General features: G+C 37.2%; 1 protein-coding gene and 1 long non-coding RNA gene across 2 annotated transcripts in view; one reads left to right on the top strand and one right to left on the bottom strand.

Annotated features, from left to right (window-relative positions):
* LOC124112814 overlaps positions 1-7,497 on the bottom strand; it is a 41,193-nt gene extending 33,696 nt beyond the window's left edge. Inside the window, exon 1 of the mRNA XM_048385393.1 lies at positions 7,344-7,497. Within this exon, the coding sequence (XP_048241350.1) occupies positions 7,344-7,426 (83 nt within the window). The 5' untranslated portion in view covers positions 7,427-7,497. The remainder of the gene's footprint in view (positions 1-7,343) is intronic.
* Positions 7,498-11,987: 4,490 nt separating this feature from the next.
* LOC124122707 lies at positions 11,988-12,822 on the top strand. The gene is made up of 3 exons (XR_007218636.1): positions 11,988-12,127; positions 12,297-12,431; positions 12,761-12,822. It is a non-coding gene; the product is annotated as an uncharacterized LOC124122707 (long non-coding RNA).
* Positions 12,823-13,884: the final 1,062 nt, after the last annotated feature.

Here is a 13,884-nt window from a genome sequence, read left to right as displayed (position 1 = left end):
TCACACAATAGTCTGTGTGCAAGCTGATTTATACATGTTCATATGCATAATATCAATTTTTTATTATTCAAGTTTCAATTTTTTTAACGTTGCTCGGAGGATGTAAAGCAGATGTCCTGGGCAATGTACATGTAGGTATGTGAACCCTCAAGGACTACCTTTATCAATCATTTTACGTGCAGCTTGTGTCATGTCTGTATTGTTAGAATGATACTCTAGCAACTGTACACATCGATTTATGACTGAAAGATCCATCCTCGGGTTAAAACTGATGGATTACATTAGGTACGTCTATTCGACAAATAGGTTAAGTGATTTATCATCCAATAGTAGCTTAGCTAGGAGTCCACTGCAATAACATTGAGTTACGAGTTACCGAAAAGAGCTGTGTGCAACCGGACCCTGAAATTTTGTCGATTTGCATTGGAGGTTTACTTAATTTGATAAGGAGCACATGACCGTTTCATTGAAACAAACGAGACAATTCAATCGTATTTATACATTATATTTTGACCAAGAATTCAAATACAACAAATGAGTGACAGACCTCCTGTGCAATGTCAAAGGAAAAAAACAGTCGTCAGTAAATGCAGCATGGGAACGAATACTGAATACATAACATTATATACAATGTTTTTATTAATATCAAAAGAGGGGCGTGGATATTCTTTACCTACATTGCATATACTATTAGATATTGTGTATTCCCGACCTCTGTGAACTTCTCACAGAGAAAGAGATAATAATAAATAAATGCAAACCTTGTTAACTTATGCAATGTATGCTTAACATATGGATCATTAATATAACATAAAATATTTCCTTTCATAGGAATTAATGAAATAAATGAATAAATGTAACTGTCTGGATTCTTTTCATATGTCATGAAGAACTAACAACAACTTACTGACAACTGTTGCTGGGATAATAACTCCTTGCCCCAACAACAAAAACAGAATCCATCATGATAACGGCACGAAATCATAATTCAAAGCATACACAAATAATATCCGGTATCTTCGGGCATGTGTTGTTGAGTTTCAAAGACCATCAGAATGTATGATAAATTTGTTGCAATCAATTATTGATGAAATATATCTGTTTTGATCAAAATTGAAAGGATTGAAAATGTATAATGAAAAGGGTTTTGTCACTAACATCAATATTCTCTTTGACCTTATACGAAGAGTATTCTAAGATCATTAAACTCGGCAATCGTTGGTGGATTGTGCTAAGCAAACTTGATACCAAATTTGGTACCTTACGTATAATGCGGTATTTAATTTTCGAAACAGATAATTACGTTTTTCATAAGTTATCACTAATTTGTGACATATATACGGACAAAAATTACCTCAGAGGATAATCTTCTTTGGGGGTTTAAGAGGATTAAAATAATTCCAGCTAACATCAAGCACCGTAATAAAATATTGAACTTATAGCATACCTTCTTAACATTCCAATGGAAAGAATAGTGACTAACTAAGAAACGAAACCAAATTATATTTATCTCCGATACTATGCCCTTATCAGTATACACACACACACTCACATACATACACACATACACACAATCACACTTATACACACCAACACACACATACATACAAACACATACACACATAGGTATGTATGTGTGTGTTTGTGTGTGTTTATGTATGTATGTATGTATGTATGTATGTATGTATGTATGTATGTATGTATGTATGCATATGTGTGTATGTGTGTATGTATGTATGTATGTATGTATGTATGTATGTATGTATGTATGTATGTCTGTCTGTCTGTCTGTGTTTGTGTGTTTATGTTGTATTTATGTATGTTTGTATGTGTGCATGTTTGTGTGTGTATGTGCATGTGCATGTGTGTGTTCGCGTGTGTGTGTGTGTGCGCGCGCGCGCGCGTGTGTGTGTGTGCGTGCGTGCGTGCGTGCGTGCGTGTGTGTCTGTGTGTGTGTGTGTGTGTGTGTGTGTGTTTGTGTGTGTGTGTGTGTGTGTGTGTGTGTGTGTGTGTGTTTGTAAATACGACCTCACATACGACAACACATCTTCTGCAAATGCAACATGTCAGTCAATAGCTTGTGTATGTTTTAATACAGACGGGATTTCAAAGCTACCAGGAGCATACTGTGTATCACAACACGGTCTGACGTATACATTATTCAACGAGTCCACGTTGGATACCATTCATATGACAATGAGTGTATTTCAATCTATCGAGCGAGGCGAGTGTAGCGAGACGAGTGAAGTAACGTGTACATTCATGCTTAAACTTTGCATGTTATCGACATTCAACATTGACAAAAAAGCGTTGCTGGTTTTAAGTTGACGTTTGAATACAACCTTCGACTGTCTTGTCAAGGATCAGCCTGGCAATAGAGTGCGGGCTTTCTCGCGATCAATAACAATTAAAGCTTAGATTCCTTTTCTAAAACATGTTTGCAAACACAAACACCACCAAATTATCAAGATAAAGGTTAGGGCTGTGACGTGTAACTCGGCTGCTCGGGTCGGGTGGGTACTGAATAGGACCCGGGTACCCACAGAACTACCCGGGCCGGTGGTTAGTCATGTGGAATATTGTTTGATAACATTAGTTATAAAATTTCATGATTAAACACGTCAGTGTATGCACGATCGGATCGTTTTATACTTTATGTAAATACCTTTTGCGAAGGCTCCAGAAGGGCGCTGAATATGATGGCGCTTCAACTTATGTTTTCTTTATTTAAAAAAAGCGATAAAACTCTTCCCATATTCATGAGAAATGTCTGTGCAAAGCAGTGTTCATGGTACGACTGTATAGTGAGCATGTGTTCATGAATCACTATCAATAGGGACGATACAAGGTGTTTATACCTATTATCTGCTGTTACATTTCACATGAAGTATATGTGACTGGAAGTAACCAGACACTACATCGTGTACCATTAACTGCTGCATACGACCCTGATCCTTATCAATGAATGGATGGTTGAAGAAACAACTCAATGTTTAACCCTAATTAGCTAAATGTTAATAATTGTCATCTTCTTTCTTTGTATTTAAGAAATAACCTTCACTTTGTGTGAGTTCATCGGAGTATGAACCTTCATGGAGTGAGGGCCAAATATGGCCAGCATCTGGTCAGTATCTGGATAGGTCAAGCCTTATGATAGGGACTGTATGCATTTAGGTAGAGTAACGCATTGTCGTCGGCAAGGCACTAATTAAAATAATCCCTATCATAAGGGTTGACCAGCGGTCATGAGTCGGAGGGACACGAGTTGGAGATAAACTGACAATTATCATTTGAATGACAAAGCCACTGACCAGATCCTGCCCAGTTACTGATCAGATCCTGACCAGATGCTGTCCAGTTATACAATTATACCCAATACCCAATTATACATCGAATGTACGAATATGTCATTATGCTTATCATCAACCGTTTAACCTATAGCCGTACGTCGTTGAGCATAATGGTGTCGTATGCCACGCAAAAGTAGTGTGTGTGTGTGTGTGTGTGTGTGTGTGTGTGTGTGTGTGTGTGTGTGTGTGTGTGTGTGTGTGTAAATACGACCTCTATATGGGTCATTGGAATCAGATCTATGACAGCACTTCTACATATAGTATTTCTCGAATTGTACATGTGAAACGCAAGCTCAACCGACAAAGATCATTTCTAGTCAATTGGCGTCTTGGAGACTACGGTAGTAATTTTATTACAATTTACGAAAAATTTATTACATTTTACCGCAAGTAGAGATTACAATTACAATTTACGTGAATTTTTTTTACAATTTGAGTATTACAATTTACGTCAAATATTATTACAATTAACGTTGTTATTACAATTTACGTCAAAATTATTACAATTTGCTGCCAGTATTACAATTTACCTTTTTATTACAATTTACGTCGTAACAGTGCCTTATACATTTGAATTTTTGCAATAAAATGTTTAAATCAAACCATCCATGCTTACACTCTAGATATACAACAGGATCTGATTCACTAAGGGCACTGCACATACCCAGAAGTTACACGACGTCACATACTTGCACTTTGCCCAAGCATATATGTCCTATGAGTAAGATTACTCACTGATCTCTTAAATCAACAAAAATCTACATCTAAAACAGAGTCCGCATGAAGATCACATTTATGTCCTCTTGAGACACATATTATGTAGTACGACTGATCAGGTTGCGATAGGTGTTTCGACATAAAGGTTCATTGATTTTTCCAGACTGATACAGACTCAATCCAGTGCACAGCGAATCATAAATGCCCTAGTAAGTGTTTAACATACAACAGTGGCAGTGCAACTTGCTGTACACTATTTGGGTCTGGTAGGACTGCCAGAACCTCATATTCGCCCTGATGATGTTTCTAGGTTTGTCAGCACCATAAACATGGTCATGTTTTTTTATATGGGTGCGGTTCACCCACTGGAATCGGTTAACTCTGTAGTGTTTATGTCCCACAAATAAAGCGACAAAAACTTTTCCATATCCAATAGAAATATCTGCATAAACCAGAGTTGATTGTACGATTCCGACTATATCATGAGTATGTGTTTATGAATCACTATCAAATAGTGATGACACCATGTGTTTACAAACACCTACCCATGTTATCATTATATAACCGTCAAATTATCGAAAGCTTTGGTAATGAAGAATCTGACGCAGATTGTCCCAAACATTTACATTGAAAATAGAAACTATTGTAATTAATGTTTCAAAGTGATTATAAAAACGAATAAGCCCTTGTGAGTTTTTTTAATTGAAAAGAGCAACTCTCGTCGACAAAACTCCACATGTAGGAGTTCTGTTCCTTTAATGATTAGGATATTATAGCAATAGACACTGACTATCACGGGAACTATCAGCAGAAGTATCAGGTCAATGTAGAATCCTATCACTGCTGTACGAATATTATACGTAACAACACATTACGACAACATTAAAAACCTTGAACTTAATTGTGACTCGATTTACCATAATCGTTTTCAACATGGTTCCAGGATTTGTGCTGCAGAAGGTGAGCTATTGCAATGAATACACGCCTATAACCTTTCACAATCATATTTTGAATATGAAATTTTTATCAGATTTGCTGGAAGAGTCTGAAACTAGAGTTTCGCCCTATCCTTCTGTCATCCGTAAATGTCGACCCTCAATAGAGTATTTTTAGCGGGAGTGCGGGTAGCCTAGTGGTATATTGTATATTGTAGGACTGAGGTCTTTGTTACTGTATATCGATTTTGTTGATTCTCGAGGAAATACATTTTATGCATCATACAACAGCAGGTGTGTGTGTTAATCCTGTAACCAATACAATTACATTTAGCAATGAGAGTATATTGACATATCCAATACCCGTTATAAGAGCATGAAAAGATCATCCGATTCTCAACTTTTCCGACATCATATTTTGAATGTGCAATATCAGCTTTGCTTGAAGAGTGCGAATCTATTTCCCGTGGAAATATTATCACTGCGGTGGAAATATTTTTCTGCATTTTCATTTTAGTTTTTGAAATTTTTGCTTTTGTTTTTGTCATTTTCATTTTAGTTTTTGGCATTTTCGTTTCACTTTTCAGCAATTCAATATCTTCTTTACACATGATTGATCACATGCTTGTAAGACAAATTGTGTTAATTTGCAAAAGGTAACGATAAAAGTAAGTGAAATATCAAAATATGGAAAAACAGACTCCATGTCCCTTATGGGCCACCGTAATTATCACATCTCGTCTGTTGTGTGTCTACACTAATTTTATTATTTCAGTCGATTCCAAAAAAAGACAAAAACACTGCGATGGTAGCCAAACGAAACTTTCAATACTGATAATATTTGTTTTCTCCCATCTAAAACAGAGAACAAAGACCAGACTACTATTCGCGGACTGACACCCACACTGGAACCTTACATGGCATTGTCGTATTTCTTGGAACCAGGCCTTTTTCCGGAGTGCTGTTTTTCAGCTAGATGCATACTCGTTGTATTGAGCTCCAGTTAACGTAACAAACACTGTGTTTACAGTAGACTCGAATGGTTGCAAGTGGTGTAATTAAGCAACTCCATGCGAATAAGGATGGTTTAAAGATTGGTCTGAATTTGACTCCTGCCGCTGGCGAGCATTGTTTTTGAAACCACTGTAATAACGTAAATCCGAGGATTTGATTTGTCATGTCAAGGCTCGAGGCCACCATGTAGATTATCGCGTGAAACAAGTACATCTCTTCCGTAGAGTTAGGCTTTGAAGTATTAAGATATTAAGCGCGTTTCTTAACGTTGAACACGTTGTTTTTATAATATTTCGCATCCTGTTAACAGACATTCAAAAGCTTACAGTGTGCCATGCTCAAGAATGAAGAAAGTGTTTTTAATGTGGAAGAGTTCTGCTTGACCTGTTAAAATCCATCGTTTCCTGCCCGCCGATCCGTTCACACATGATGCAGATCTATGTCTCGGTCTTATGTACTACCTGTATACACATACCCAGAATTGTGACGTCGAATACTGGCATTTGCCAAGTGTGCATGTAACATGAGAGAGATAATTCATTGATCGCCGCCACTCACAAATATATGTAGCCATAGCTACGACAAAACATTTATCCTGGCTTAAGATCGCTTATGTGTGACTTTGTTATCACACAATTCACCGATAACCATTGTTACACAACAACTATTCGATCAGTAGTAACATGGCAGGGGCTGACAGAGGTTGGTGGTTGGTTATGACGATTATTTGATTGAGTTATAAGACTGATGAAGAAAGCAATCGATAGTTAGGGGAGATGGTGGTGGTGAAACTTGCTAGACAAATCAGTCAAGTGGTGTACATACATACATACATACATACATACATACATACATACATACATACATACATACATACATACATACATTAAACGCGACGTTAAACTCCATTTCACCTCACCTCACCTACTCGCCCGTGAAGAGATCACCCGTTTAATAAACATTCAGCTGTATTACACATTGTGTAATAACAATTTTGTACTGCGGGAACAAGTTTCATTGAACACTCCCAATATCCCTGGGCTTAATCAATGACACTGTGAATCGCGTAGATGTCTGCCTATTCACACACTATAGTGAAATTATAAAATACTAAACTGCCTCCCTTGTAATACATATTTTATTAAATGAAATTTAATGACGAGCTAAAGAACTATACACGAGTTTCATAAATTTCATAAAATTACAAGGGAAGTCTTTTAGTATTCTATATACGCACGCAAGCACGCACGCACGCACGCACGCACGCACGCACATAAATACATACATACATACATTACATTCCAAGTAAAGTATGTTAAAATCAAACCTGTTAACGTCCATATCGGCCGAGTCACTTTGAACGCAGTGTAGATCAATAGCAGGACCTGATCCACTACATGTACTGCACATACCCAGAAGTAACACGTCCAATACTGGCACTTTGCCAAAGTATGTATATCACGTGAGTAAGACAGCGCATTGATCGCTTCAACTTGATAATAGTTAACTCGGGTAAACTATCACTAGCACTTTGTCAAAGTATGTACGTTACTTCAGCGAGATAACGTATTGATTGCGTCAACTGAACATGCACAATACATGTTCAAACCATGCACAAGCATTACATAAAGCTTCATTGATTGCCTTTCCAGACTGATACACAAATCAAGATACACAAAGTTATAAACGACAAGTAATAAATAAAATACTAAACTGTGTATTACACATTGTGTAACAGCAGAGTGTGTGGTTATATACTGTGGGAACAAGTCTCACTTAAAAAAAATGAACACTCCCAAGATCCCTGAGCTTATTCAGTCAGTCATATTTTGTATTATATATTTTATTGTTCTAAATAAATAATATATCATGTAAATATTACAGTTTAGTAATTATTCTCTCGCTCCCGCGGGTTACTTAAATTCTAAGTATCCATTATTGTCGTCGTTTTACTAACTGCTGCGATATTAACGCGACGTATATAAATGTACATTTACACACATGCATACATACATACATTTATTACTCGCCGTGAGCCCGGAGAGCGGAAGGTCGGGGGTTCGATCCCCGGCCGCGTCGTACCAAAAGACGTTAAAAGATGGGGGCTAAAACAAGGACTGGTCGGCTCGGAGTCAGTATACTGTGTCTGAGTGGGCTATTCATGTTAAACTGCGGCATGGTTTCTCAGTGAGCTAGCACAATAAATCGGAAAGATAGCCCATTGATCACTTTAACTGGATAATAGTTAACTCGGGTGAGCTATCATTACATGTGTCCCGACTAGATCATGCACACAGCGAATCCTTATTAATTTTTGATAACAGAATATGTTTTAAATAGGGCTGCACCTAATGCTGATCCTAAATGCTTTTTAATGTTGCCATCATGTAAGAACCCTAAATGTAGTTGGTAGTGACGTGGTTCACCCTTCCGATTTCGCTACCTCTGAGTCTCCTGCCTAGTCAATTTGACTGTTTGCAAAAAATATTTCTAAATCAAACCTGTTTACATCTATGATAACCGAATCCATTTACACGAAGTGCAACTCTATGGCAGGGCCTGATCCAGTATGTGTGCTGCCCAAATCCAGACGTAAATACTGGCACTTTGCCAAAGTATGTACGTTACTTCAGCGAAAAAACTCATTGATCGTCTCAACTGAACATGTACAATACGTGTTCAAACCATGCACAAGCATTACATAAAGCTTCATTGATAACCTCCCTAGACTGATACACAAATCAATTTAAATCTGGTGAATTATTCAAAACATGTGCTCGGACTTAATCTTGTCCACAACGAATCCTAAATGCTTTTTAATGTTACAATCATGTTAGCACCCTAAACCGTAATATCCTGAACTACATCTTTTGTGATATGTGGACACGTTCGTTTGCTAATTGTTTGATTCAGATCACAACAAAACCCAGGTTCAGAAGCAGATAAGGAGCAGTATCTGAATGTGCAGACGAATCAACTGGGTTGCACTCTATAACGCCATGCTCAGCAGCAAGTTTCTGAATTCTCAAACCAAACGGGACCTTGACATTTGACCAATCGCTAACCACATATGCAACATTCTCATCAACAACTACATTAGCTGAATTATGGTTGGTTTTAGATTTCAGGTTGAGATACTATTTGAGTGACACGAGTTAACGGCAAGGACATTGAGGCCATTATATGCATTCAACCGGGAGAGCTGTCACTGGAGTAGTTGCAAAGGCTCAAAGCCTTTGACTGAATGCGTTTAGAAAGATGACATTTTGAGGCATCCATACATGTACATACATGGCAGCCAGAGCCAGGCCTTGATAATATAAATGCTTTCTAAAGCAATAACATTGATGTGTTTCAACACTCCACTGAGTTTTGGCAATATACTTCATCAGATTTTATGACCTTATTACATTTGTTCACAACATTAAATTTATGAGAACCCCATATTAATCTATGGTTAAAATACACATCACGAAAAAAAACTCTTGTACTATATATATTTTGTGGTTAGTTCTATATTTGTTAGCATTTTGCGTCGGGTTATCACCCGTGCATGAGATTTGGAGATGTAACTAAATTTAACTAACTAAAACCCCACTTAGAACACAACACAGTAATGATGTCTGAGCTTTTCCGACATGAAATTTCCAAACCGTTTCCTAAATGCATCTTAATTTAATGGGAAATCAATGAAAACGTCATTTATCATAACACCATCTTGTGGGGTATCATTCTCGATTAAACTGATAAAACAAGAAAAGTCCTGCCCAATATGAAATTGAATAGATCTTTCAGAAAGAAAGGAGCGAATGTCTCTTGTCCTAGTCTCCAAATCATATGCTTTTTCAGCTTCGAGGAAGATGCATGACATGTACTCTTGTTTGCATAAATGGAATCCCTCTGAAATACCTCAGCAAGTTTTGAGAGCGGATTGGCCTTCTGAAAATCGATAACTCTACTGCAGTCCAGCCTAAAACAGGTATAATAACAAGACATGGGTACTACTGAAACTTTTTATTCCAGACCAAACATAGGAAAATGGAGTAAATCTCGCCAGCTAAATTGGTGTGCCCCACGAACGACACTTTGAAACTCTTTCTTTCTAAATACTTTTCTTTCTGAGAAAGACAGATCAACAGGTCGTGAAAAATGACAAACCGTCTATGCCTAAGACAGGTATAGGAACCGAATACGAGTTTCGGCAGCTTGAGAGTTTTGCCCCTCGAACTACACATTGAATCTCGGCACGTTTCTTTCAGAATACAGACATATCACAACGAAGCGAAGTATGACGCTAGATTGCTTACTTGACGTTTTTCCAGTGGTATTTTGTTTGGTAATGTTATTATTTGAAACATCAACATCTTCAGTTGTTATTTATGAAGTATATGTTGCTCAGAAAGCGAAGCAACATCGGATCGGTTTACATTTTTACATTTCTATCGAGGAACATGCACATCAGAAGGTCTAAGTGGACTGACATAAATTGCAGTGAATTCTGGCAAGTGATCACTACATAAAACATCGCCCTGGAACACATCCAAGTTACATTTAAATGCAAATGGGAGGATATCATCGTTGTCACTGCTGTATACATTAATCACAGTGATCGCCTTAGTTTCGTCATTGTAATTCTTAACTGCAAGGCTTTAAACAGTTTTATCCAAGTTTTTTCACAATACGAGTAGCTACGGCATTCAAAACCTTATTTTTCTCCATCTGTTATATTGTTCGATTTTACCCCCAATATCACTCATTCACTGTGTACCTATTACCTGTAATATGATAATTTTGTTCTGTGTTGCACCTTTGTCATACGATGGCCTCACTGTTCCCTACACCTGGGTACCGTTTCACAAAGCAGTCGTAAATCTTACGTGCGTGTAAAACTGGCGTAATTCGGAAATACTGAACTAGGGGCGTTTCACAAAGCTAGTGTAATATTACGTCCGTGTAAAATTGGCGTAAACTCTACGTGTTGTCTTGGGGTGGTGTAAATATTTACGCAAGCCATAAAGATGGCGATCAATCCAAACACGGACGAGATTGCCAAAAAAGTATGTAAGCGAGAACGTGTTTTCCGCGACAGGTCGAACCCCCTCGACGATTTGGATGATCATGAGATCATCGAGAGGTACCGCCTATCACGACACATGATATTTTCTATCATTGGTAAAGTGAGTGACAGACTTGAACATCAAACCGAGCGTTCCCATGCAATACCACCTTACCTTAATGTTTTAATTGCTCTGAGATACTTCTCCAAGGGTGGGTTTTACAGTGGGATTGCCAATATCCACGGTGTGAGTAAATCCTCCGTCTGCAGAGCAATCCACGCAACAACAGACGCATTATGTGCAACCATGGTTGATTTTGTATTTCCCACAATACCTTCCACTCAAAAGAGTACCAAAGAATCATTCTTCGACATAGCTGGATTCCCTAAAGTACTTGGTGCAATTGACTGCACACTCGTACCCATAATGGCGCCGAAACGTGACGAAGTAGCCTACGTTTGTCGGAAGGGTTACCATGCACTGAACATACAGGCAGTATGTGAAGCCAACATGAGGTGAGATACATACACACATGGTAGATATGTCTTTTAGCATGAATCAATTATTCCTATTCCTCTTGAACAAGGCACGACAAAATGTAAACATTACAACATGAAATAGATGTCCTTGACATTGACGCATGCTGCGCCCCCTAGGTAACGTTTTGGGCGAGATATATCATGATGCATACCAGTAAAAATGAATCCATTGTGATAATGTTTTCAAATTTCCATTGTTTCCATGTAGTATAACTGTTCCATAATTAAAATGTGAATTAATAGTGTTTATTTGTAGGCAGATGTAGATCTCTATATATATACATTAAATAACTAAATATGTAAATGAGCTTTATAAAATTATGCATGTGTATTTTAAATACTGGATTTCTGTCGGATTTATATGGATATAAATTGTTATATTTTTCTCTCAGATTTACAAACTGTGTCTTCAAGTGGCCTGGCTCTGTCCATGACAGTTATATATGGAATAACTCTGCCCTTGGTCAGTACTTTGAAAAGAAGAATATTGATGGATGGCTACTTGGAGACTCTGGGTAAATAAAACTACAACATATATACCTGAACTTCACTTACATTTGCTAAATACAGTTGAATTTTACAAGGTGTGATAAACCAATCTGACAAAACTGCACTCAGTAAAATATTGATAATATTTTGATGACCTGTCTGGATATAGTGTTATCCTTATTACTTATGTTACAGATATGCCTGCAGACCATGGCTGCTGACCCCGGTGCTCAATCCCAGCTCGGAAGGACAGGAGAAATACAATAGATGCCATATCAAGACACGGAACACAATAGAGAGAGCATTTGACTTGTGCAAGTCAAGATTTAGGTACGGTTTAAAGTGGCAACAGTAAGTTGGTAATGTAACCAAGAAATTATTGTAAGTGAAATAGTTAAATATTGAAGGTACAGTTACATGAGGAAAACATGTAATAGTATCTATTCATGGTATCATTGTTGAAAACTTGAAAAAAAATAAAATGGAGTTACTTCTTATCTCAAAATGAGCTTTTTTAAGTTGTTGTAGTATTTCAAAAGAATTTTAAAAAACATTATCAACTTAATTTTGAACAAACTCATAGCCTGTCTAACAGGCGTCTGTGAAGAAGTTGGGAAAATAACTTATAATACAGAAAATGTGTTTCATCACATTTCCAGATGCCTTCACAAGACAACTGGTGTCTTACAATTCACCCCAGAAAGGAGTTTGTGTGTTGTCCGGGCTTGTTTTTTGCTGCATAACATGTGTATCAATGAAAGACTGCCACTTCCCCAGGGCATTGAGCTACTCAGAGGAGAGGGAACTGCTACAGAGTTGCGATGTGCAGCTGATTTCGCAACAACAAGCTCTGGTTGTGATGGACTGTCACCAAGACATCAATTAATTTTGCATAAATTCACTTAAATTACAGCCTTATGCTATTGTTTTCATTATTTATAATAAGAACAAGAATATAAATCATGAGATGTAAGTGACTTTCTACTCTGTATTACTAGACAGTCATGACTTAATATAATTTCATATTATACAAAAAAATAAATTACCCAGCTTTTGTCATGATCAAAAGAATTTTATTATGGGGGATACATTTTGTCCATTAAGTGGAGAAACATGTACAAATTCCCTGAGAAGCTTTAGCTTCTCCTCCTCAATCTCTACTCTTCTGTTTTCTGCCAAGAGAATCTGGCTCTGTACAGCTGTTAATTGCAGTATAGCTTCAGCAACTGGATCTGGTCCTGTAATAAAACATTGTCTAAATCAATATTGCAACTTGACCCCTGAGCATCATTATCAGAAATGTATTGTTACATGGATAAGTATTACCTGATCTTGCTATACTGAACACAATGTTACCAGATTCGAGCTTCTGACACTTCGCTGATTGCACTTATAATTTAATTAGAGGTAATTTTAACTTTGTTCTGTTCACATATTGATAAACTGATAAAAATGTGTGACTAAATGTTGCATAAATCTTAACCTGGTTCACCTTGTGCCTTTCTAGCTGTGATGTCTGAAAATAAAATGTTTGAGCACATTTATAATATATTTTGTGCAGTACATTGTTCAAAACTGACAAATGTCTCTGATATTGGAGTACAATGACTGTGTTGATGCCAAGTTATTTATAACTATATATGTATTATATTATAATATGATGTGATTTATTGGTAGAAGATCAATACCTTCCATCATAATTGAAGTTCCTGTCCCTGCTGGGGTGATACACATTGCTTCTGTTGTGCTGCAAGTGACTGACTGACTGACTGAGTATGGTTTT

Source organism: Haliotis rufescens, unplaced genomic scaffold (assembly GCF_023055435.1).
Source record: "Haliotis rufescens isolate VD_foot unplaced genomic scaffold, xgHalRufe1.0.p SCAF_58, whole genome shotgun sequence".
NCBI classification, from domain to species: Eukaryota; Metazoa; Mollusca; class Gastropoda; order Lepetellida; family Haliotidae; genus Haliotis; species Haliotis rufescens.
Note: the sequence above shows the minus strand (reverse complement) of the source record. Positions and strands in the feature narration are given on the sequence as shown.